The 26,073-nt window shown below is 39.4% G+C and overlaps 1 protein-coding gene across 2 annotated transcripts in view; it reads left to right on the top strand.

The window, feature by feature from the left end:
- Positions 1 to 26,073, top strand: part of Kiz (kizuna centrosomal protein) — a 105,288-nt gene that overhangs the window by 44,717 nt on the left and 34,498 nt on the right. For both annotated transcript variants that reach the window (XM_048455531.3, XM_048455528.3), the window contains one exon: positions 11,153 to 11,234. In XM_048455531.3, the coding sequence (XP_048311488.3) occupies positions 11,153 to 11,234 (82 nt within the window). The remainder of the gene's footprint in view (positions 1 to 11,152; positions 11,235 to 26,073) is intronic.

The raw sequence follows: 26,073 nt of genomic DNA, 5'->3' as shown, positions 1-26,073 counted from the left end.
GAGGTAGCCACCAAAACATAGGTTTTGTAAGACAGCCCGTCAAAGAAAAATACTGTTTAACTATGTATGTGTTTGTCTTTCTGCAATCGTTTTGTGTAGCAAACAAAACGCGGTTTTCAAATTTCACAGTTGCTTCACATACAGCAGTTCCCGGTGTCAGGTGTCAGTCAGACTTGAGATAGTCACAACCAGTTTATTTTCCCAGGGCACTAATTGTTACTGTGGTTTTATTTACGTTCTTGTTATGGCCAGGAAATTTGATATCAAAACAAAGAAGTTGCTTTGGCTTTATTTAACTATTTTATCAGGAGGCCTCAGAGCTGGCAGCTGAACACCACTCTCTGATAAAATGTGTCTGTGAGACTCCTTTACAGAAGCCAGCAGCTTGGAATTCAGTTCTCAAAAGCCATTTACACCTCTGTAAAAGGATTAGCTTTGGGCAATTGTTCCACTGTTTAAATCTTAATTTGCATCCTTATGGAGGTAGCACTTGTATACCTGTTGGTGGGAGGTCACTAGACTGTTCTCTGACTAGTGAAGGCGCCAAACAGCTTTGGATGATAGATACTATGCCACACAGAGTAAATTAGTAACTCAGACTTGCTTTGTCTCATTAGTTACGTGTTACAGCAGGTGGGTACCTTGTATGTTTGCTATATGGATGAAATTAATACAAGTATTTAAACCTAAGAACTTTCATGATCTTAAGAGGATTTTAAATGTTGTGAGTTGTAATGAAATTTCTTTGGGACAGAAATGTAAGAAAAGAGAGACAGAACTTGATGGCATGGTGTTTAAAGGTACCCCTAGTTTCTATTGCCCTGTATTTAAAGGCGCCCTTAGTTTAGGTTGCCCTATAAGCAGTAGATGAAATTGTCTTCTCACCAACACAAAGCAGTGGCTCTGAATTGACCTGTAGTGATTCTGAATACAGAAGGCCACAAAGGAAGCTAGGTCATGAGAATAATGGGGATGAAAGAGTTATGACTTACCTGGATTCAGTAAATGGAACAGATACGATACTTGGTGGGAATGGAAATAAACTTGGGGTATTTTAATGGCTACCTCATCACCAATGCCACTATTTCTCCATCATAAAACAATTGGTCACTTATTCACCAAACATGTAATTGTGCCCATAGGAGACTATGTTCTGGCCACTGAAATAAAAAAGAATTGTATGGGTTGTTGACAGTATAGTGTTCAGGATAGAAAATATAATTTAAAACAGTGGTTCTCAACCTTGCTAATGCTGCAGCCCTTTAATACAGTTCATGTTGTGCGACCCCCAGCCATACAATTATTTTTGTTGCTACTTCATGACTGCAATTTTGCTACCATTATGAATTGTAATGTAAACATCTGTATTTTTCAATGGTCTTAAGATGATTCTGTGAAAAGGTCTTTTGACCCCCATAGGGGTCAAGACCCACAGGTTGAGAACCGCTGATTTAAAAGGCTCAGGCACTCACCACAGTTTCCATGTAACACATGGAAGGGAGACAAGGAGAACACATGAGTTGTTTCTAAGTAAGAACATTGTGAGGCATGGTGCTGCTTGCCTACCATCCCAGCACTAGGGAAACTGAGGCAGGAACAATCTAGTTCCAGGCTGGTCCGGAATTTTATGCATGAAGTTAAAGAATGTTGGAGAGCTTAAGAATATTCGGAAGTGAAAACAGTGTCATGATGCATTGAACCTTGATAAAAGCAGAGTGTTTCAGTATTCCAAGAGACTTGGTCAGGCCCAGAGCCTTTTGAGGTTCCAGGGAAAACAAAAATTAAGTTAGTTTTACTTTTTTGTTGTTAACTTGTAGAGTTTGTGAGACAGTGACTGGCCTCACAAAGGCAAGAGATTATGTTTTAGGAATGAATTAATGATAAAGGAAGAATATCTGCTCATCTTGCTTTTATGTATCCGTATATATACGCCAGTTGAGAACAGAATTTCCAGAAAAGAACGCATCTTTGATTTGTATTTAAAAAGGAACTTCTAGTGTTTGAGTTTAGTCAGCAAGTTTATTTTAAACTTATTTATTTATTTATTAAAGAGCAAAAACCAACAACGTAAACACAGAGACCAAAGCTTCTCAACAGGCTTTTGGTCTTCTTGCCTCTGAGAGACTGAATGAAATTTAGTGCAGAAAAGTGAGACAGCCTGCCTCGAGTTCCCAGAGAGAACATGCTAGCTTTCCGTTCCTTACCCTGCTTCTGTGGAGAGCACTGCTGCTTGCTGGTTTGTCCCTCTCACAGGGACAGCCTCAGGGAGGAGACACTTATTTTAGTTCACAATTTTAGTTTGTCATGGTGGAGTCTGTACCTGAAGGCACATATGGTTGAAGGCCTCATGTCATGGTGAATAGGAAGTAAAAAGAACCAAAAGGAAGGTCAGATTTTAACCTTAAAGTCCACCCTTAGTGGCCTGTGTCCCATAGCTAGATCTCAGAGCAGTACCACCTGAAGGGAACATTTCCCATTCAAACTGCTACAGGAACGGTCCTCAGCTCCACAGCAGAGCGCCCCCTTTCCTCAGAACTGCCTGTCAGTGGTTGTGGTAGCTATGGCAGGTAGAGGGAGCAAAACCAGGATTGGAGGAAGGGAGACCTGGGCCCCTAGAACATGAACCAGGAAGAAGGATAGGGCCAAACTGTGATGGAAATTTTCACCAGCCCCTGGGATGGGAAGGTCAGTTGCCCTTTTCCTTTCTTACCTCTGTGGATGTGGGTTGTTTCTAAGTAACTCACTCATCCTTTGCAATCGCCTCTTTGAATGATGACTTTTGTTGTTGTGCATTTGGAAATTGACTTTCCTTCCTGTAGTGATATGACTAAGAATGGCCCCTATAGGTTCATGTATTTGAATGTTTAGTCACCTGGGAGAAGTATTAGAAGGTATGGTACTTGTGGCCTCATTAGAAGAAGTGTGTCACTGGAGGTGGGATTGGAGTGTGGCTCACAAGCTACTTTCCCAGTATGCCACTCCTGCCTGCTGTCCAGCTACCTGCCATGGTAATAGACTAGGCCTCTGAAACTGCAAGCAACCTCCCAATTAAATGCTTTCTTTTTATAAGAGTGGCCTTTTTTTATGGTGTCCCTTCATAGCAGTAGAACACTGGCTAAGACACCTCTCTAAAAGTTTATTCTTTTCGCATACTTTATATCCTGACAGCAGTTTTCCCTTCATCCACTCCTCCCAGCTCCCCCTTCCCCAAGATCCACTGCTCCATTTCCCTTCAGAAAAGAGCAGGCCTCCCAGAGATACCAACCAAACTCATAAATAAGACTAGGCATAAACCCTCACATCAATGTTGCACAAGGCACCACAGTGAGAGGAAAAGGGTCCCAAAAGCAGGCAAGAGAGTCATACACCCCCATCTCCCTCTGTAAAAAGTCCCACAAGAGCATCAAGCTACGCAGCTATAACATATATGCAGGGAACCTAGTATAGACCCTGCAGGCTCTATGATTATCACATCAGTCTCTGTGAGTCCCTGCTTAATTGATTCTGTGGGCCATGTTCTCGTGTCCTCAACCCTTCTGACTCCTACAATCCTTCCCTTTTTCCTCAGGGTTCCCCGAGCTCTGCCTAATGTTTGACTGTGGGTTTCTGCATCCATTCCCATCAGTTGCTGGAAGAAGCCTCTCTGATGACAGTGGGCTGGGCACCTATCTGTTCTTCTGGCTGCTGTAGACTGTACTTCCCTAAAATTTTATTGTATATGTGAACAAATATAGTGTTTTATGATTATTTTATCTTATTTAAAATACAGTAAAATATTTAAAACTTTAAACAAGAAACATTATGTAGTTGAGTTCAACACCCTTTATAACCATTTCAAGCTGCTCTTCCCCATGGAAAATAAAACTACCAGACCAAGCATAGCTCACAGCAACTGAAATATAAGACTGAAGTCTTCCAAAAGATAGCACTCACAGAAACATGAAGAAGTCACCAGATAGAGATGAAGAAGGGTTTTGTTTCTATAGCCCTTCATATCGGAGTTTAGTACCTTCACTACTAAGTAATTCTCAACTTGTAGTACGGAAATAAGAAAACATAGTACCTTTTTTCTTTTCTATGATTAAAATATTATCCCCTAATTTATGTTTAGAATAGCCTGAATTGACATTATTTTCTTTCCAGTTGTCTCCAGGGATCTTTATTTTACCTCCTGATAGTCCATTCATCTGCCTGGTGACACTCACCATTGACTTTGGGTTCCCCTTACTGCTCTGAAACTGGCTTACTTCTGGGGGACCCTCCTCTTCCAGAAGAATAGGGCAGGTATTCTGGAATGAAGTGGCTACTTGATGAAGCCTTCCAAGAAGAGCCAGGGTCCAGATTCTGCCTGGGCAATAAGAAGTTTTCCTGAATTAGACTGGACTGGGAGGTCTGGAAGGGTTAGGGCAACAGACCTCAGTGGTGAAGGACCTGACACAGGAATCAAGAAACCCAGGCTAAAAGCTTGGAACTTGGCTCTAGTTGGAGCACTAATATCACAGATGACTGTCAAAAGGGGACTTGAATCCAGTGGCTCATTTATATTTTCTTTACTGTAAAGACCTGCTTCAGATTTGGGGTGGAAGGTGTCCGTCCTTGTTCTTCCCCCTCTAGCAGCCAGCCCACATCTTCTTTATCTCTGTGCTGTCAGGCATCCAGTCACCACATGAGCTCAGTAGCATGCCTAAGTATGCTAATTACCAACAAGCTTAATAAGTAGTTTTATAAATAATTCTCATTTTCTTTTCTGTGTATGTGTGCTGAATAGTCCCAGCTCACGATGTAATTAGCTGCTTCTAGGTAAAAATACTGTTTTGGCTTTAATATTTTCTCCCATATTAGTTCAGAATCATACTTCCCACCAATACACATTTTTTTTTTTAGGTAATAACTACCCAGCATTATTGGAGGTTTCTTGGTACAGTGACAGAGCTAATCTAAAACAATGGCCAAATTGTTAAATTCCCCCGATGAGTAAAGAAGCTACCTTAACTCTTCCATGCCTTCCAGTTCTTATTAAAATGAAAGAAACATTGCTGCAGTGGGAGCTGAATGGAAAACAATAGTCATTTTCTGCATTAGGAGTAGAAGATGTAACTTACACTTCAGCCAGAAAATTGCAGTTCCTTAGCACGGACAATTTAAATAAATTTTATAGGCTGTAGAGATCTAACTTTGTAATGATTGATAATATAAAATTAGCCTTTTCTGCTGTTAAGATTATCAGTATTCCCATTGCCATTGTGGAATGACATTGCCCAGCTGTGTATTTGAGCACCATTAAAGTCATCAAAGAGTTAAAAGTTACTTCCTCCAGTGGAAGTAAAACTGCTGCAAAAACACAAGTTTTTCAAGTTGCCACATTTTACATCTTCGTGGAGAGACGGTGTAGTTGCTGCATTTTTATGTCTAGATTATATTACAGATATATTTCAATAAACCACCATGAACCACCAGAGCCTGTAGAAACAGGCAGTCTGTGCTTAAATAAACATCTCGGGCAGTACCTGTTTTATTTTATAGGCTCTGTAATCACAGTGACATTCTGAAGGAAGACCTTGAAGTTTACAGAACAGCTGTCCTTCACAACTTCCCAGACTTGAAGCTGGGCAGCAACGATGCAGAACAGGCATGAAATGGCTGCTGTGGTGAGGCATCCGTCGTGTCCCAGGGCTTCAAACTGAAAAGACTGACACATGGTGGAACTGGTGCGCACTGCACATGCTCGCAGCCATCAGTTTAGCCCTTCGACGGACTTCCTCATCTAGTTGTCTATAAATGATTTGTTTTTTTATTATTAGTGAACTTCTTACATTCAGTGCCTTCTTGTAGCAATGTTTCTGAGACAGGTTTGTCCATAAATATACAAAAGTTTACTTTGGTGAGCAGGGGGAGGGAGATGTAACCTTTGACTGATGTACAATCAGGTGAGCAGCTCAGAACTTATCCACCATGGCTACCAACCGACAAGGAGGACCTCAGCAGATCTAAGCACTAGTTGCGTTCCCAGATTTCCAAGTTCACTCTGGATACAGACCCCTTAGTCTAAAGCTGGTTCTTGAAATGTGGTCTCAGGACCAGTAGCACCAATAGAACTGGGAACTTCTTTTGAAAAAGCTCTACAGAAGCTTCTCAGTTTCAGAAGGTTCCATTTATTAATTGTTGCTCTCAGTGTCTGTGCTACTGGGATTATATTTAGGAAGTGGTGTCCTGTGCCAATGTGTCCAAATGTACTTACCACTTTCTCTTCCATGAGGTTCATTATGGTTGATTTTATGTTGAAGTCTTTGATCCATTTGGACTTGAGTTTTGTGCATGGTGATAGATATAGATCTATTTGCATTCTTGTACATGTTGATATCCAGTTATGCCAGCACCATTTGTTGAATTGCTTTCTTTTTTCATTTTATATTTTTAGCTTTTTTGTCAAAAATTAGGTGTTCGTAGGTGTATGGATTGATACCCAGGTCTTCAATTCAATTCCATTGGTCTTCCTGTCAGTTTTTATGCCAATACCAGGCTGTTTTCATTACTGTAACTCTAAGCTTTGGAAATCAGTATGGCAATTTCTCAAAAAATTAGGAAACAATCTACTTCAAGACCCAGCAATACCACTGTTTGGTATATACCCAAAAGACCCTCAATCATACCATAAGGACATGTGCTCAACTGTGTTCATTGCAGCATTATTTGTAATAATCAGAGCCTAGAAACAACCTAGATGCCCCTCAACTGAAGAATGGATAAAGAAAATTGGTACATTTACACAATGGAGTACTACACAGTGGCAAAAAAAATAATGACATTGGTTTAGGAGGTCCTTCTGTCTATGTGTTGCTTTCATTGACTGAATGAAGAAAACTGCCTTGGCCTTTTGATAGGGCAGAACTTAGGTAGGCAGAGAAGACAGAACTGAATTCTGGGAGAAAGAAAGCAGAGTCAGAGAGAGCTGCCATGGAGCTGCCAGGTCAAACATGCTGAATCTTTCCTGGTAAGCCACGACCTCATGGTGACATACAGATTATTAGAAATGGGTTAAATCAAGATGTGAGAGTTAGCCAGTAAGAGGCTAGAGATAATGGTCCAGGCAATGATTTAATTAATACAATTTCTGTGTGGTTATTTTATACATAAGCTAGCCGGGCTGCCGGGAAGACAAACAGCCCGCTCTTCCTGTTACATGACATCTTGAAATTTGCTGGCAAATGGATGGATTTAGAAAAAAAAAAAACATATTGAGTGAAGTGACCCAGACCCAGAAAGATAAATATATGTGTTCATTCATAAGTGGCCTTTAGACATAAAACAAAGAAAACCAGCTTATAGTCCACAGCTCCAGACAACCTAGACAACAAAGGGGATCCTAAGAGAGACATACATGGATCTACATAGGAAGATGAAAAAGACAAGATCTCCTGAGTAAATTGGGAGAGAAGGTAGAAGGGAAAAGGAGAGGAAGAAAAGGGAGTGGAGAAAATGTAGCTCAGTAAAACAGAGAAGGAAGGAAGGAAGGAAGGAAGGAAGGAAGGAAGGAAGGAAGGAAGGAAGGAAGGAAGGAAGAGAGAGAGAGAGAGAGAGAAAGAAAGAAGAAAGAAAGAGAGAGAAAGCTCACTTTTCAGTCCTACCCTAGACTCAGTGACTCAGGAACTCTGAGGGTAGTACCCAGCCATCTGGGCCTAAATGACCTTTCAGTTTAAGAACTTTAAATGAGTATAAAGCTGGGATGAGGGATGGGGTTACTACTGGTTGGTTTCTACAGTGGCTGATTTGTACACCTCTTTGCTGTGTCAGAAACATTCCTCACTGTCCATATACTTTTTAGCTAGTCTGAGTTTCTCTTTGTGGTCTTAGAAGCTCTGTAGAATCCAAACTGTTTTGGTAATATAGTCATGTGTACTGTTTTGGTAATATATTCATGTGTAACGTGTGATATGTATGATGGAGGAGGGTTAACTGTCTATGTGTTACTTTCATTGGTTAATAAAGAAACTGCCTTGGCTTTTGATAGGACAGCAGCTTAAATAGGTGGGGTAGACAGAACAGAATGCTGGGAAGAAGAAGGCAGTGAGGCAGTCACTCACTCTCCTCTCTGAGACAGCTGCAGGTTAGAATCCTCCTGGTAAGCCACCACCTCGTGGTGCTACACAGATTATTAGCAATGGGTTAGATCAATATGTAAGAGTTAGCTAATAAGAGGCTACAGATAATGGGCCAAACAGTGTTTAAAAGAATACAGTTTCCGTGTAATTATTTCAGGGGTAAAGCTAGCTGGGAGGCGGGCGGCGGGAAGCGGCCCACCGCTCCTTCTACATATGTATAGTAGGTACCTAATGCATTTGCCTAAGACTTACTGATGTCACAACTCTGCTTTTGGATTGAGGGTTGCTTATATCTCCTCTTAGAATATATCCTCACTGTTTACTGGTAGAGAAGTAATTACTACACAGGAATTATCAATGCTTGCTTATTAAAGACCATTGATTGGTGGTATGTTAATTACTTTTCTATTGTGATAAGAGAAATGTTATGTGAAACACTAGGACAAGGACAACTTACATAAGGAAGGCTTTATTTGATGCTTATATTTCCAGAGGGATAGGAGCCATCATGGCAGGGAGCATGACAGCAGGCAGGGAGACAGGCATGGAGCAGCAGGAAACAGAAAAGGACACTGGGATGAGAATCTTTGACACCTCAAAGCCCACTCCCACTGACGTATCTCCTCCAACAAGACCACACCAGCTAATCTTTCCCAATAGTTTCATCAACTTGAGACCAAATATGCAAACATATAAGTCTCTAGGGATCATTCTTATTCAAACCGCCAAGATGGGACCCTGTGAAGTGAGAGAAAGCAACTTAATATCTGTTTGACTTCCATCTAATTCTGTCTTCTCTATCTTTCAGGGGTCACTTATATTGTTGTATGTTAGTAAAGTAACTAATGGGAAAGGAAATTTCATTTCCTTAGAGTAGAATTCAACTTACAACTAGTATACATTCCATCATGGGCTAGGTAGAAGTCAGGATTACTGTCTCTGGAGAGATCGTGACACAGAAAGTGTCAATGGATTAGGTGGCCCCAACTTATAATACTTCTACATTTTCATTTATGATCTCTGAACTGGAAGAGGCTGGAAGTGACCTTCCTGTTTGGTAGTTTTTCATCTTCTATCACATTTTTATCTTGCAGAATAAAACCTGCTGTTCAACTTCTCCCACTGCCAACCTGTGGGAGCCCCTTCAGGACAGGCTGAATCCTTCGATAACCCTCAGCGACTGTTGGGGACATCTTAGTTTCTGTTGCTGCTTGATGTTTTGGGTTCAGCTGATGAGTTTCTTGTAACCAGACTGGAAGGGAGCCTCCCTTTGAGGAGCCGCCTTTTACTATAGCAAATACAGCTGGTGCTGTTGCAGCTCACACGTCCTTCTTAACTCTTCCATAACAGTACCTGAATTATTTTCATTTGTAAGTAGGGCATAATAAAAATGGCACAAAAAGCTGTTATTGAGGTAGAGATGTGATTGATGTCATTTACAGACATATTTCATGCTCCCAGGGTACATGGTTGTGCTTTAGAATAATGCAGTGAGTCTAGGTCACCGTATAGACCATTTTGTAAGACTCAGCAGGAGTAGCATTAGGTATCTAGATTTTGCAAAGCTTCCTGGCTATTTCTATATGCAGTCAAACTTGAGAATGCTTATTAGCAATAACATCATAACAAAATAAATTTTTAAAAAGAAGGACTTGGGAAAGATAACTTTTTTATATTGATTTTATTGAGCTATACATTTTTCTCTGCTCCCTTCCCTTCCTCTCCCCTCCCCTTTAACTCTTTCCCATGGTCCCCATGCTCCCAATTTATTCAGGAGATCTTATTTTTTTTCTATTCCCATGTAGATTAGATCCATGTATGTCTCTCATAGGGTCCTCATTGTTGTCTAGGTTCTCTGGGATTGTGATTTATAGGCTGGTTTTCTTCGCTTTATGTTTAAAAGCCACTTATGAGTGAGTACATATGATAATTGTCTTTCTGGGTCTGGGTTACCTTACTTAATATGATGTTTTCTAGCTCCATCTGTTTGCCTGCAGATTTCAAGATCTCATTTTTTTCCCTGCTGTGTAGTACTCCATTGTGTAAATATACCACATTTTTCTTATCCATTCTTCGATTGAGGGGTATTTAGGTTGTTTTCAGGTTCTGGCTATGACAAATAATGCTGCTATGAACATAGTTGAGCACATATCCTTGTGGTACAATTGAGCATCCTTTGGGTATATACCCAAAAGTGATATTGCTGGGTCTTGAGGAAGGTTGTTTCCTAATTTTCTGAGAAATCACCATACTGATATCCAAAGGAGCTGTACCAGCTTGCATTCCCACCAGCAATGCAGGAGTGTTCCCTTTACCCCACAACCTCTCCAGCATAAGTTGTCATCAGTGGTTTTGATCTTAGCCACTCTTACAGGTGTAAGATGAAATCTCAGAGTTGTTTTGATTTACATTTCTCTGATGACCAAGGATGTTGAGCATTTTCTTAAGTGTCTTTTAGCCATTTTAGATTACTCTGTTGAGAGTTCTCTGTTTAGTTCTGTACTCCATTTTTTTTGTTGGATTATTTGTTTGTTTTTTTTTTTGATGATCCAATTTCTTGAGTTCTTTGTATATTTTGGAGATCAGATCTCTGTCTGATGTGGGATTGGTGAAGATCTGGGAAAGATAACTTAATGGGGTCAGATAAAGAGATATGTGGATCCTGGGGACTCACCAGAGAGTTCGTCTATCTTGAACAGCAAGTTTCAGATTCATTGAGAGACCTGTCTAAAAATTAACGTGGGGAGTAATAGAAGACACCCAATGACCTCTGGCCTCCACATGTGTGAGGACAACCAGACATAAGATACATATACACATATAGACACAGATACATGCACTCAAAGACAGACAGACAGACACACACATACACATCACAGGGGACTTTGAACACAGTTTTATTGTCTAAAATATATTAGGTTCTAGACTTTTCTTGATAAATGTTGTTCTAGTAACGTGGCTATAAGGCCTTTAAAAATATGGAAATTTTTTAATTTACCCATTTCTACATATATTTCCAGATCTATAGTGTGTCTCCTATTTCTGTTTTACAGATCTGAACAAGTACCAGATTGGCACTTACTGAAGACACAAGGACAATGTATGAAGGAACATGATAATTCTCTTAAAGAAGAGGTACGTGGTGAGGTTATTTTCTTAGTTACAACCAAGGACTAGGGTTAGTAGTAACTTTTATTTAAATAAGTTCCAAGATTATGCAAGTTATTTGTTTGGAGAAATAGTATATTCTAAATGATAAACATCTTTGAAAAAATGGTAACAGTGGTAAGTGAGGTTTCATGATTGGCAGATAATATTTTTAACTTTCTAATCTTAGACCTTTTACATATTTGTGAAAGGATCTAACTCCAACTTAATGTTGATTCCCAGAGATATCTTAAATATATCCACTACAACATCTTCAGAGTTTAGAAACATCTGTAACATACTGGTTTTCTGTCAGTGTGTCCAATTTTAAAATATTGTAAAGTCATTAAGGTTAAGCCAACAGATCCATTTTTACTACATTATTGTGCACAGGTCCTTTGGAAGGAAAGAAATAAGTGGCATGTGGCCCTCTCTTGCTGAGGACTGGGTACCAGAAAGGGAGGCCAGTTACCTGGAGGAGCAGTGAGGGAAAGCTTTTGATGGAAGTACAGGAACATGTAAGACATGACCCATTAGAAACTGGCTTTTTGACAAAATGAGACCAGGGAAGTGTTTGGGGTGACAGGGAAGAGCTGTTAGAAACCAGCACATATGAGGCAGTAGATCCATTAATTTTTTCAAGATTTATTTTATTTTTAATTGTGTGTATGTGAAAGTAAATGTAGGTGCTTATGAAGGCCAGAAGAGGGTTACATATTTCCTGGAGTTTGGAACACGACTGCAGGCCTTTGGGCAGGCTAAGATGGCTTTTACTTAAAAAGTGGAGTAAACAAACAGTTTCTCAAACATGTAGATGTGGTCAAAGAAATTCACAAATCCAAAGAATAGTATTAGTACCAAAATGACAACATGCCCGTAAACTTCAATACAAAATGCATGTGTGATTTCTGAAGATGATCTGTGCGTGGGTGCATGTGTGACCATGTGCTTGCAAGTGTGTGTGATGCTGGATACTGAACCCAGAGTCTTGTTCATGTTAAATACATGTTTATCTTTACTCTACATCCCCAGCCTTCATCATCCTCCCATGATTAACTAAATAGAGTATCAGAGTTATTTCTGTGTATTGAAAAGGATAGATATTTAGTAGATACAGTGGGTTAAATATCTCGTGCTTAGAGAAAATCTTTAAAGTAAGTGATTTTGAAAATTTAAGAACGCTCCATTGGAAATTTAAAGTCTAATGAAGCCCAGAAGTATTTACTTTGATCTCTTGGGGAAATGGCTAATTAAACAGCCACATGTAAATGATGTTTACCTGTGGGCCCCTGTGCTGTCAGCTCTAGTCAATCCCTTCTCTTGAGTAAACACATGACCAAAGCCATAGAAACTCACTGCCCCTGGAGACCAGGGAAGATCTGTCAGCACTCTCATAACCCGATAGGCAATTATATAATTGAGCTGCATGCTTTTAATTCAGAGAAATTTGTAATTACTTTATGTGGGGGGAAATGAGTTGGGAGTATCATTAAAATACAAAGTGACATAATACTTCTTTTCTCCCAAGTGATGTCTGTTTCAACATGGGCTGACTGTGACACAAAGGAGCAGCTCGCTCAGAATTGGTCTGGTCCTGCCCCCACACATATTTTATTTACCAGTAGAAATGTCCCCTAAATGATGGATTGTTTTCTGATATCTCCTACATATTCATTTCCTGGCTCTTGTGATTATTTCTTCGTCTTTTCAATGATGTGTGAATAAAATCCCTTTCCTTGCTTTAACTCAGGTGTAACTGGCACTGGTGCATGTGTTTCTCTTCTGAAAATTATTTCTCTGTAACCAAGAGGAAGGATTTTGAGGAAGTGATAGTTAAATCTGGGGACTGCCATTGCTGCCGTTGCACCGCTAACTGCTTGTTAGCACTGCTTGTGTGTAGAAGAGAGCTTAATGCCCCAGATGCTTTCCACTTCTTCCTCTCTGGACTCATGGTGCCTGTAAAAAAATTCAGATTCTTTAGACTTGGGTGTGGTTTCTTTGAAGAAACAAGCAGAAAAATAAAATGAAACTTTGAAATGTTGAACAGAAAAGTGCCTCTGTGTTGCCGTAAGTAATATTGTTGACATGAAGTATGACCTTTAATATTTAAAGTGTTTACAAATAGAACTAGGAGGATAACTGAGTGGTAGACTACATGCTTAGCACACAAGAATCTGGTTTCAGTCCACAGTAACACATGCATGCACGCACACACACGTGTTGCACTGTCAGTGTTTAAACCTCCTTTTCCTGCTTGCCACAAAATGAATTTTCTTTAATAACATCCCATATTCTTGTGTTTCACTTTGAATGACTTTAATAGCCCCTGTCCATTATACACAGTCCCCTGTCCCTATATACACAGGCCCCTGTCCCTATACAAAATCCCTGTCCATTATACACAATTCCCTGTCCATTATACACAATTCCCTGTCCCTATACACAGTCCCCTGTCCCTATACACAGTCCCCTGCCCCTATACACAGGCCCCTGTCCCTATACACAGGCCCCTGTCCACTTTACACAGTCTCCTGTCTCTATACACAGGCCCCTGTCCCTATACACAGGCCCCTGCCCACTTTACACAGTCTCCTGTCTTCTTTTAATTGCCTGTTGAACATTTAAGTTTATTTTTCCTCACTAAGAAAGGTTCATAAAATATCTATATAATTCAGGTTTTCAAATATCATATTTCCTTAGAACAAACTCCTATGTTTAGTATGATCAGGTCAAATGTATATATGTATGTATGTATGTGTGTATGTGTGTATACATATTTTTTTTCAGGTTTTTGCTATGCATTACCAGATCTTATTCTGGAAGGGTCGTAAGTTAAAAATAATGGCTAAATAAAATATTTATTTGAGTTCTTTCTAAATTAAATAGTCAATTCTTTTTTGGGAACCATTTAGAGATGTGAAAATGACATTCCATTTCTTTTGTGTTCCCTTGGCCTTTCTGTGGTGTGGTTAACTCTTTTCCTTCTTGTGTATTGTTCGTTTTTCTACTAGATTAGTAATGCATTTTCCTTATTGATTTATAAGAACTTTTAAAATATAAATTTGTACATTTTGCTGCCATATTTTTGGTAGCTGATCTTTGCTTTCATTAAGGGTAATTTGGAGATGATATCTTTTCCACTAATAGTTTCGCCTGTCTACTTACACATTGCATGTATTTGAAAATAGTAATTGATAAATTTGGGGATATATATGAACAGTCATTACTCTTGTAGGTCTAAACATAACAGGATCCATATTTAAACTGAACTCTGATTAAATTTTAAAAGAATTGAGCTGATAGATTTAGGAATACTACTCAGTGAAAATCATAGAAAAGTTTATATACCATTAACTCTGAAATATGGAAATGTCAACATCAGTCATTTTACAGATAGTATGTGCCCTTGCATGTCATTCCCAAACCCTGTTTCCTGGCCCTAGAAGACCAGTGAACCATTTGATGGTGCTAAGTCTTCAGACTGCTGAGGGTAGTGGGACACTGTTGTAGGGAGAGGGGCCCGCTTGTTTGTCCTGGCCGCCCAGCTAGCTTACACCCGAAATAACCACACAGAAACTCTATTAATTAAAACACTGCTTGGCCATTAGCTCTAACTTCTTATTGGCTAACTCTTACACATTAGTTTTACCCGTCTCCATTCATCTGTGTATCGCCACATTGCAGTGGCTTACCAGAAATTCTAACCAGTGTTCATCTCAGGTGGAGGATCCATGACTTCTCTCTGACTCTGCTTTCTTCCTCCCAGCATTCAGTTCTGTTTTCCCTGCCTACCTAAGTTCTGCCCTATCAAAAGGCCAAGGCAGTTTCTTTATTCATTAACCAATGAAAGCAACACATAAACAGAAGGACTTCCTACACCAGGACACCCCCTAGTTTCTTTCATGAATTCCAAAGGTATCTAATCTAAAGAGAGGTTTTGTAGTAACAGAGAAATTTAAAACCTATGCATGGTCTATTCATAAGCATGGCCAATGGAAAAGAAAGGCCAATTCTTGGTTTTAGAAGGTGAGTCTCCAGACTGCATTGAATCCTAGTGTAGGATGTGCAAGACAGCTTGTTGCTCTAACTCTGCTCTGGGCCTTTGCTCCTTTGCAGTTACAAGAGTCTCCTCATCAATAGATAACCTCCTTTAAATTGGGAATTTCTCAGAAAATGCAAATTTCTCGAACATCTGCAAAAGGCATGCCTTAAGAATGTGTTACAGTGCTGGAAGATGGCTCAGTTAGTAAAGACAACCCAAATTTCATCTCTAGCACCCATGTTAAACAAACAAACATATAGCAACAACATCAAAAACAGTCGGAGAATGAGGCTATACACTTGCAGTCTTGGGGTGCTGTGAGATATAGGTGAATCCTTGGTATTGCTGGCCAACTAGTCAAGTTTACTTAGCAAGCTCCAAAAAAAAAAAAATATAGACAAATCTTGAGGAAAGACCATGATTGTCTTCTGACATACGCATGAACGTACATACACTTGCATGCGTGCGTGTGTGCAGGCCCAAACACACATTGTTTGCAGATATTTTTCTATTGCAGGTATTTTTCATGACTCAGCAGATGTTTTGAATTGGAAAGCTTTTACTGGCTCTTTACTGAGGTCTGACATTTGTCTCTGTCAGTTTATATCATTCCTGCTTTTTAGGGGCTCACAGTACAGATAGATCCTTTGCAGATGACCCCACTGGGCAGATCTGCTACTGTCTGTTGGCTCCATGATCTGGTAGAGTTATGCCTTCTATTTTCATGTTACGATTTGACCATCCACCTAAATTCCATAATAATAAAATACTCATCTTTTAGAAATTATTATTTATAAGATTGTCTTCAAATAACAGTTTTTTTAGCATTTCTTTAAAAAAACTAAGAAATCTTAGTGATTAATATTGAGTAGTGAAGGTAAATGAGATAAAATATACAAAATAACTTAAACCAGCCATGCAGTATGTCTACCACATCGTGTGGAAAAGAGGGCTCTCTACACAGTAGCAATGGTGTTTTCGTCAAGCACATAGGAACTTACTAGACAAGTGTTTGCAATATTATTTTAGCATCTTATTCTGTATTCTTTTGAAGCCCAATTCAAACTCATATATGAAATCTGTACATAAAGCAGATCGATGTGTCATCCTTGAAAGATGACCAGTTCTCCAAAGCAAAGTTTATTTGGGCTAGTGGGACTTGCAGTCCTGCCATGCTGTGGTAGACTACAGATACATCTGAAGGGATTGGGGCAAAGGAAACTTTAAAAATAGAAGTTTTTGAGGAAAAAAGAAGGAAAATGGAAGAATCTACTTTAGGTATCTTGAAATAAAGACCATTATTTGTCAGAGTTTGTGGTTGGCTCCTTAGTGGAGACAGCCACTGTTAGTCAAGTGATCTTGTGTAAGCAGCTTACCTGGAATATTGAGGCAGTTAAGCTATAATATTTCAGTTTTGCGGGATTCTTTGCATATGTGCAAGAAGGTTTGCCTTTTATGGTCTCTTGGCTCTGTTTTGTTATTTTGACATAGTGGCTCCACTTTGATCTTAGTAACTTGAATTAGGGAACAGGACAGAACCTGAAACACTGATGGTCCAAAACAGTGTCAGCATTCAGGGTAGGAGAGAAGTTATAAGGCTGCTTATTTTAAATTGCATGAAAACTTACTAATCTTTACAGTCTGCAAGCTTTATTGTAAGATGTACCAAAACTTCAATAATCCTTCAGTAATTTTTTATGTATACTGACAGTATTCTTTTTTATTGTTTTTATTAAGCCATACATTTTCCCACACCCCTTCTTTTGTCTCCTTTCCGCTTCCAGCCCCTACCCCCTACCCCTGCCTCCCACATCTCCCAATTTACTCCTGAGATCTTGTCTTTTTCTCCTTCCTGGGTGGATCTATGTATGTCTCTCATAGGGTCCTCTTTCTCTAGGTTCTCTGGGGTTGACACTTGTAGACTGGTTTTGCTTTGCTCCATGTCTAATACCCACTTATGAGTGGGTAAATATTATATTTGTCTTTCTGGGTCTGGGTTACCTCACTCAGAATGGTTTTTTCTAGTTTCGTCCATTTGCCTGCAAATTTCAAGATATCATTGTTTTTTACTGCTGAGTAGTACTCCATTGTGTAAATGTACCACATTTTCTTTATCCATTCTTCAGTTAAGGGGCTTCTAGGTTGTTTCCAGGTTCTGGCTATTGCAAATAATGCTGCTGTGAACATAGTTGAGCAAATGTCCTTGTGGTATGATTGAGCATCCTTTGGGTATATGCCAAAAAGTGGTATTGCTGGGTCTTGATACGGTAGATTGATTCCTAATTTCCTAATTTTCTGAGAAGTGGCTGCTGTGGGAGTTCCTTCAGCTCCTTCAGCCAATCGCCGCTGAGTTACCAGCCCATTGGGGCGTGGTCTCTCCCTTTAAAAAAAGCAGCGGCTGTCCTCCACTCTCTCTTTGTCTTCCGGCTCCGTTTCCGGCCCCTGGACTCCTTTCCTGTTCGCGCGGAGGGGCTGTTGTCTGGGACGGTAATCTGTAAGTTTTTTCCCCTTTGAATAAATAACCATTCTATTAATCATAATTCCAAACTGGTGTGGGATTGTCTGTGACTTACGCCTTCATCTGGCGCCCCACGTTTGGTTGTAGAACCCCCCCTTCCCCCCCACTCAACTGCTTGCTACCAGCTCGGCTAGTCACGAGACCTCCCTCAGCTGCGGCCTGTGCCCTGTGTGTGGAGCCAGCAGTTCAGTTAAACCCCACGCCTCCCAAGCTCCACAGGCTCGGGACAGTCTCTGCCTGCCTGGTTTGCTCTTTTCTGAGTTGTTTTTAAATTTCCCTTGTAAGTGCGGTGCTTTAGTGGCGTGAATCAGAACGACTCGGTCACGTGGAGGCATACGCGGCTTCCGGGTTGCTCTTTTCTACCCCTGGATTCTGGGTTTCTGGTTCCGTGTATGGAATTGATTTAATTAAACTTTCTTTCTTGAGCAACTTATATTTCCTAGTTTTTAACAAATACTAAGGCAGACACTGAAACAGGACCTGTTTAAGTCACCTTTGCAGTGGTTCTAGTCGCAACTTGGCAACAGCGCCGCCAACTAGACAAGAGGTAATATGGCAGTTTTTGTTTCCAACGCCAATTTTACTGTTTTCTTTATTAATACAATGGATTATGTCATGCAAGGTTTATATGACTATGGGAATATATTAATTTACTTGTTGCTAGGTTTCAGTTTTCTTTTCAATATTTTATCATTAAGAAAGATACGATTTTTACGGACTAATATTGAACAACTAGTTGAAAGGATTAAAATTATTGAAAATCAGGGGTTATCTGAACAAGTGGATACTATGATAGACAAAATTGACTCCATGTCCAAGGGTACTAGGAAGTTACCTGAAAGGGTACAGGCTGTTGAATTTGACGTTCAGATGTTACCACAAAGTTTTGATAAGGTAACAGATAGAATGAACCTCCAGAATGGGAACCAAAAAACTGATACCTTAGTGAAATTACTAGAAACACGGGTAGGTCAGGAGATTCAGGATTTAAGGGATACAATGATAAAAAGATTAGAAATGATTGAAGAAACTATTGGAGCTGGTGAACAGAGTAAGAAGGCACAAGGACAGGATACAATGCCACCACCAGCTGTTAGAACTGGCTTACCCAGGGTCCTAACAACATACCCTGTAATTTATTCTGACAAAGGGTTAACTTCCAAAGGCTCAAAGGGAGTTAAAGAAGCTAGATGGACACCAATAGCAATGAATGATTTAAAAGAAATTAAGCAAGCTGTCGTTAACTTTGGCTTGCACTCTGCATTTGTTAAGGAAATGATAAGGACTTGGGCTTCTAATGTCAGAGCTACCCCCCATGATTTCTCTCAGCTAGTGTCTGCAGTTTTAGATGATGGGCCTTCCTTGATGTTTGGAATTTATTTCAGAGAAGAATCCAAACATATGGAACAGCAAGGAAGAGCAAAAGGTGTGGAGGTTTCCCAAGATCAAATTCTTGGTGTAGGAGCATATGCTGATCCACAGGTCCAAGCTCTTTATGATGAAGAAGTGCTGTCCTTATGTCACAAAGCAGCCTTGAATGCTTTGAATAGAATACAAGATCCAGCAAAAAGGGTCGAATCATATACCAGGGTTAGGCAGGGACAGAGAGAACCCTTTACTGACTTTGTGCAAAGATTAATTAAGGCTCTGGACATAGGGGTAACAGACCCAGAAGCTAGACGAATACTTCTTGAATCTCTAGCTTTTGAAAATGCAAATACTGAATGTAAAAAGATAATTGGGCCTTTAAGATCTAGATCAGCACCAATGGAAGAATGGATACAGCATACAATGAATGTTGAGATGTTTAGCTATAACGATGAATCCTGGGTAGGAGAAGCGATTTCCAAAGCTATGAGGAGACATCAAACTACCAGGTGTTTTAATTGTGGTAAATTAGGACATCTGAAAAGGGATTGCAGGCAAAGAAATCCTAGGAATAATATCTCCTCTGGGAATGACAAAAGTAGGAGATCTCAGCCTTCAGGTATATGCAGAAGATGCGGTAAAGGCCGACATTGGTCCAACGAATGCAGGTCAACAACAGACAGACAAGGCAACCCGATACCATCGGGAAACTCCTTGAGGGGCCTCTCGCAGGCCCCCAAGCCAAAAGTGGCCCAGTCATTCCCAGTTACAGTCGAAAATGTGTCTCACCAAGAAAATTAAAAACTCCAATGTCTGCCGTAAAAAGTAATACTGGTCTAAATGATGAATTACATGTGGAGAATGAGTCAAAAAATTCAGGAGGACAGAGTAAACGTATATTTTGGCAAACGTATATTAACGATCAAAGACCAAAGCTAAGAGTCTGTATAAATGGCATTTTTATTGAAGGCTTATTAGACACAGGTGCGGATGTAAGTATAATTACTCCAGAATCCTGGCATCCGAATTGGCCTCTTCATGAGGTAGATGTTCAGTTCCTGGGAATTGGAACCCTATCTCGTGTAAAACAAAGCACAAGATGGGTGGAATGCATAGGGCCTGAAGGGCAAATAGGAAGATTAAGGCCATATATAGCAAATATTGCAATAAATTTATGGGGCCGTGACCTGCTACAGCAATGGAATACCCAGATTAACATTCCTGTAGTTCCAGGAACTCACAATTCTGGGAAGGATATAATGAGGTATTATGGAAAAAGGTCACCAGCCATTCAGGCTGTACAAGAACACACAGCCAATAGCAAACCTTTAGAGGTACCAACAGCCCTACCTTTAAAATGGCTAACTGAGAAGCCAATATGGATCAAGCAGTGGCCTCTAGCTGAAGATAAGTTACAGGCTTTGGAACAGCTGGTACAAGAGCAACTAGATGCTAACCATATTGAAGAATCAACCAGCCCTTGGAATTCTCCTGTGTTTGTTGTAAAAAAGAAATCTGGTAAATGGAGAATGGTGACAGATCTAAGAGCTGTCAACAAGGTAATTCAGCCTATGGGTCCGCTACAATCTGGAATTCCTTTGCCTTCTCTATTACCAAGAGGATGGCCTCTTATAGTTATTGATTTGAAAGATTGTTTTTTCACTATACCTTTGCAAAAAAAGGATAGAGAAAAATTTGCCTTCACAGTGCCTACTTATAATAATTCTCAGCCTACTAGGAGATATCAATGGACTGTCCTCCCACAGGGGATGCTCAATAGTCCCACATTGTGTCAATATTTTGTTAATAAGCCACTGGAAATAATTCGTAAGCAATTTCCCAAGTCCATAATTTATCATTACATGGATGACATTTTATTATCTGATTCAAATAAAGATATTTTGGAAAGTATGTTTGAAGAAGTAAAGAAAGTTTTGCCTAGGTGGGGATTACAAATTGCCCCTGAAAAGATTCAAAGAGGAGATTCTATTAATTACCTAGGCTACAGAATAGGGTTAGAGAAAATTCGAACACAAAAGGCACAAATTAGGAGAGACCGGTTACGGACTCTTAATGACTTCCAAAGATTGTTAGGAGATATTTCCAGTCTACGACCAGCTGTTGGGATAACACCTGATCTAATAGTTCATTTAAACAAAACCTTAGATGGTGATAAGGATTTGAATAGTCCCAGAAAATTGACAGTTGAAGCAGAAAAGGAACTGACAATGATTGAGGAAAAATTACAGGAGGCACATGTGGATAGGGTCAACCCGAATCTTAGTTCCATCCTAGTCATACTGCCTTCCAGAATTTCTCCTACAGGGATTTTAATGCAGAGGGAAGATATTATTTTAGAGTGGATATTTATACCTCATAAACCAAGTAAAAAATTAAAAACTTATGTAGAAAAGGTTTCAGAATTAATTATAAAAGGTAAACTGAGACTTCGTCAACTAGCAGGTATAGACCCAGCAGAAATTATAGTGCCTTTTACTACTGAGGAAATAAGAAAGTTATGGGAAGATAATGAACCATGGCAAAGAGCTTGTGCTAATTTTTTGGGAGAAATTAGCAGCAACTATCCCAAAAGTGATAGACTTAACCTCATAAAGAGAACTTCTTGGATTCTTCCTAGAATTGTACGTGATGCTCCAATAACTGGAGCTCGGACATTTTATACCGATGCAAATAAATCAGGGAAAGCAGGTTATAAATCAGAAGAATTGAGTAAGGTGGAACAAAGCCCTTATAATTCTGTCCAGAAGGCAGAATTATATGCCATTCTTATGGTGCTAAGGGATTTTAAAGAACCTCTTAATATAGTTACAGATTCACAATATGCAGAAAGAGTTATCTTGCATATTGAAACCGCTGAATTCATACCAGATGACACAGAGTTGACTTCATTGTTTATCGAGGTACAGGACATAATTAGGAATAGGCTTTGTCCAATGTACATAACACACATCCGGTCCCATACCGGTCTGCCTGGGCCTCTAGCACAAGGTAACGCTGAAATTGACCAATTATTGATTGGAAGCGTTCTGCAGGCCTCAGAATTTCATAAAAAACATCATGTCAATAGTAAAGGCTTAAAGAAAGAGTTTTCCATTACATGGCAACAAGCTAAGGACATTATAAAGAGATGTCCTACTTGTTCTTTCTATAATCAAACACCATTGCCTGCAGGGAGTAACCCAAAGGGTACTCAAAGGAATGAAATCTGGCAGATGGATGTGTTCCACTTTATGGAATTTGGTAAATTAAAATATGTACACCACACCATAGACACGTATTCAGGTTTTCAATGGGCAACTGCCCTGAGCTCAGAAAAGGCTGATTCGGTAATCACACATTTATTGGAAGTTATGGCCATCATGGGTATACCTGCACAAATAAAGACAGACAATGGTCCAGCATATGTATCTAAGAAAATGAAACGCTTCTTTGCTTATTATAATATAAAACACGTTACAGGTATACCAAATAATCCTACAGGTCAGGCAGTTATAGAAAGATCAAATCGTACTATAAAGGATATGCTAAACAAACAGAAAGGGATGAAAGATACCCCCAGAAATAGATTGCATAATGCTTTATTAACCTTGAATTTTCTTAATGCTAATGAGAAAGGAACAACAGCAGCAGAGAGGCATTGGATAATGGAAAAAACTTCTGAACTAAACCAACCTGTTTATTTCAAAGACGTGCTGACCTCTCAATGGAAGCCAGGAGATGTGCTACGTTGGGGAAGGGGTTTTGCTCTTGTTTCCACAGGAGAAGAAAAATTGTGGATACCATCAAAATTAATAAAGGTTCGATTTGAAGAGGAGAAACCTCTTGGAAAGGAGAAATGACAGCATCTACAATGATGATAACCATACAGGTGGTAAGAAAAGCATATAGAATGGGGGCAGGGTTCTGTTCTTATCTCCACAGGAAAACACTGATCTTTGAAAAGTTCAAGGGACCCTGGATATTTGAATACTGACAGATGGAAAATAACGGCCCAATAGGGACTATCAAGAAAACTGAATAGGTTCTGTAAGTACCATATACTAAATCATATTTCTAAATTTATAGAGCTGGTTTTAGAGTTGAACTCTGGCTCAGTCCCTCTCTAATTCCAAGCCTGTTGTTTAAAGAAAAACCCAGAGTTTCTGGAGTTTCTGTCTCATGTCAAGAGCCATGATATGGGACAGAAAGAAATATGAGTTTAGAAAACATCTTTACTTTTCTTCATATCTATCATACCTTCATTAAATATATCTATCATGTCTCTCATTGAATATAGGTATTCATGTATATGTCTATATAATTAATGTTTAAGTTTTCCACAATGAACAATGAGTTTTTCCTACAGTGACATTTGAAGTTTCCAGGAAGAAGATGGGGCCCCATAACAACAACTCCACCTGGTTGATATGACGTCATGATACTGATAGCGCTACTACAAGACCTGTTTTGGGTACCAGCTGCACAAGACGGTTCCAACGTGCTGAAATGGTGCACATCTTGTACAACATTCTGGCCAGACCTCCACAAAATACTCAGAGACTATTTGCAATTTTAAAAGACATTGATCTTGAAATTTAACCATCATTTTACTTTCACAGGATCCCCCAGAAAGAACGTCGCCCCCATGACAGCTGGAAGTAATTCTAGAGAACGACGTCCCCTCTCCCAATAAAGTTTGTCCTTGGGTTTAGGGACATCATTTAGGGGTTGGTTATAATTAGTATACGGTTGAGGGTTGGGGGAGGAATTTTATAAGCACAGGAATCTAAAAAAAAAAAAAAAAAAAAAAAAAGGAGGGATAATTGGATTATGGGATAAATAGATTTGTACTTGTGAGTTATTGCTTTTAGACAAACATATTGGTATCGATTCTTATATATTGATACAAAGTTAAATTATGTTGACTATTTTATGCATGCATGCTTCTACCTCTGTTTAAAACATTTTTATGTATTTGTATATATATATTGTATTGATATATGTATATTTACCATATTGCATTGTACACTTCTACCTCTGATTAAGATACTTATATATTGTTTATGTATTGATATATATTTACCATATTGCAATGTATACTTGCACATTGTTTATATTTGGAGGTCTCATTGTCCTCATTTATTGCACACTTGTTTATTATCTCAGTCTTTAAGTTAGATAGATATTGAGAATTATATAGATCAACAGTCATCTAAGTTTGTCATTTATAATTAGACTAATCAGGTTCTTTAGATATATAGAGATTATATTCAGTATAGATAGATAATCTTCAACCTCTTCAAAGAGCTGTAGAAAATGGCCTTTAATCTAATTCAGAGTTCTATGGTAGGGAGACACAATCACTCCTGGCAACACTGATCTATGCCCGAGAGAATGTTGAGCACCAAAGACACTCCACCTGGAGCCTTTCTTCTTGGCAGAACTGGCCTTTGGGTAAAAAAATGCTCATACCTCAACTACTGACAGAGTTACAGAATATCCGTAAATGGATAAAACAAGACTGTCATATCCTGCCAAGACAGGGTAAGATAGTTTTGAAGTTTCTTGCCTTTGAAAATGGTATGTCAGTTACATCAGGCCTTAGCCAAAGTTGGTTGCTTCAACACTGCAAATGTGACTTTGGGTGTTTGTCCAGGTAGCCAGTTGTCTCTGCGATTTGGTACATGTTCTGGAAGTTGTTTGATTGCACTTCCTAATTACTCAGATAACATTATTTCCCTTCTCAGATCTTCGATGGGATTGAAGATTATATAAATGTAGTTACTTTCCTTTCATGACTTGGCCAAGTTATTTGTTATACAAGACTTAAGCTAGTTAGAATAGGATATTTGTATTTATTGTATATAATTTCGTAGGTTTGTACTTATTGTATATAATTGCGTAGTAGGCTTAGAACTCTCTTACTTAAACAAAAGGGGGAGATGCTGTGGGAGTTCCTTCAGCTCCTTCAGCCAATCGCCGCTGAGTTACCAGCCCATTGGGGCGTGGTCTCTCCCTTTAAAAAAAGCAGCGGCTGTCCTCCACTCTCTCTTTGTCTTCCGGCTCCGTTTCCGGCCCCTGGACTCCTTTCCTGTTCGCGCGGAGGGGCTGTTGTCTGGGACGGTAATCTGTAAGTTTTTTCCCCTTTGAATAAATAACCATTCTATTAATCATAATTCCAAACTGGTGTGGGATTGTCTGTGACTTACGCCTTCAAGTGGCTATACAAGTTTGCACTCCTACCAACAAGGAGGAGTGTTCTCCCTTATTCCACACCCTCTCCGGCATAAGTTATCATTGGTGTTTTTTTTTTTTTATCTTAGCCATTCTAACTGGTGTAAGATGGTATCTTAGAGTCATTTTGATTTGTGTTTCCCTAATGGCTAGGGAAGTTGAGCATTTCCTTAAGTATCTTTCCACCATTTGAGATTCCTCTGTCGAGGATTCTCTGTTTAGGCCTATACTCCATTTTTTTTATTAGTTTATCTGTTCTTTTGATGTCTTGTTTCTTGATTTCTTCATATATCTTGGAAATCAGTCCTCTGTCAGATGTGAGGTTGATGAAGATCTTTTCCCATTCTGTAGGCTGCTGTTTTGTCTTGTTGACTGTATCCTTTGCTTTATAGAAGCTTCACAGTTTTAGGAGGTCCCATTTATTAATTGTTTCTCTCAGTGTCTGTGCTACTGGAGTTATATTTAGGAAGTGGTCTCCTGTGTACTTCCCACTTTCTCTTCTATGAGGTTCAGTGTTGATCTTTTGGATTTCTTGAATTTTGTACATGGCGCTACATCTGGATCTACGTGCATTTTTCTACGCGTCAACATCCAGTTGTACCAGCACCATTTGCTGAAGATGCTTTCTGTTTTCTATTTTGTACTTTTAGCTTCTTTGTCAACAA

Source organism: Myodes glareolus, chromosome 10, assembly GCF_982192425.1.
Source record: "Myodes glareolus chromosome 10, mMyoGla1.1, whole genome shotgun sequence".
Classification (NCBI taxonomy): domain Eukaryota; kingdom Metazoa; phylum Chordata; class Mammalia; order Rodentia; family Cricetidae; genus Myodes; species Myodes glareolus.
The sequence above is the reverse complement of the archived record's forward strand: the minus strand, read 5'-3'. Positions and strand labels throughout refer to the sequence as shown.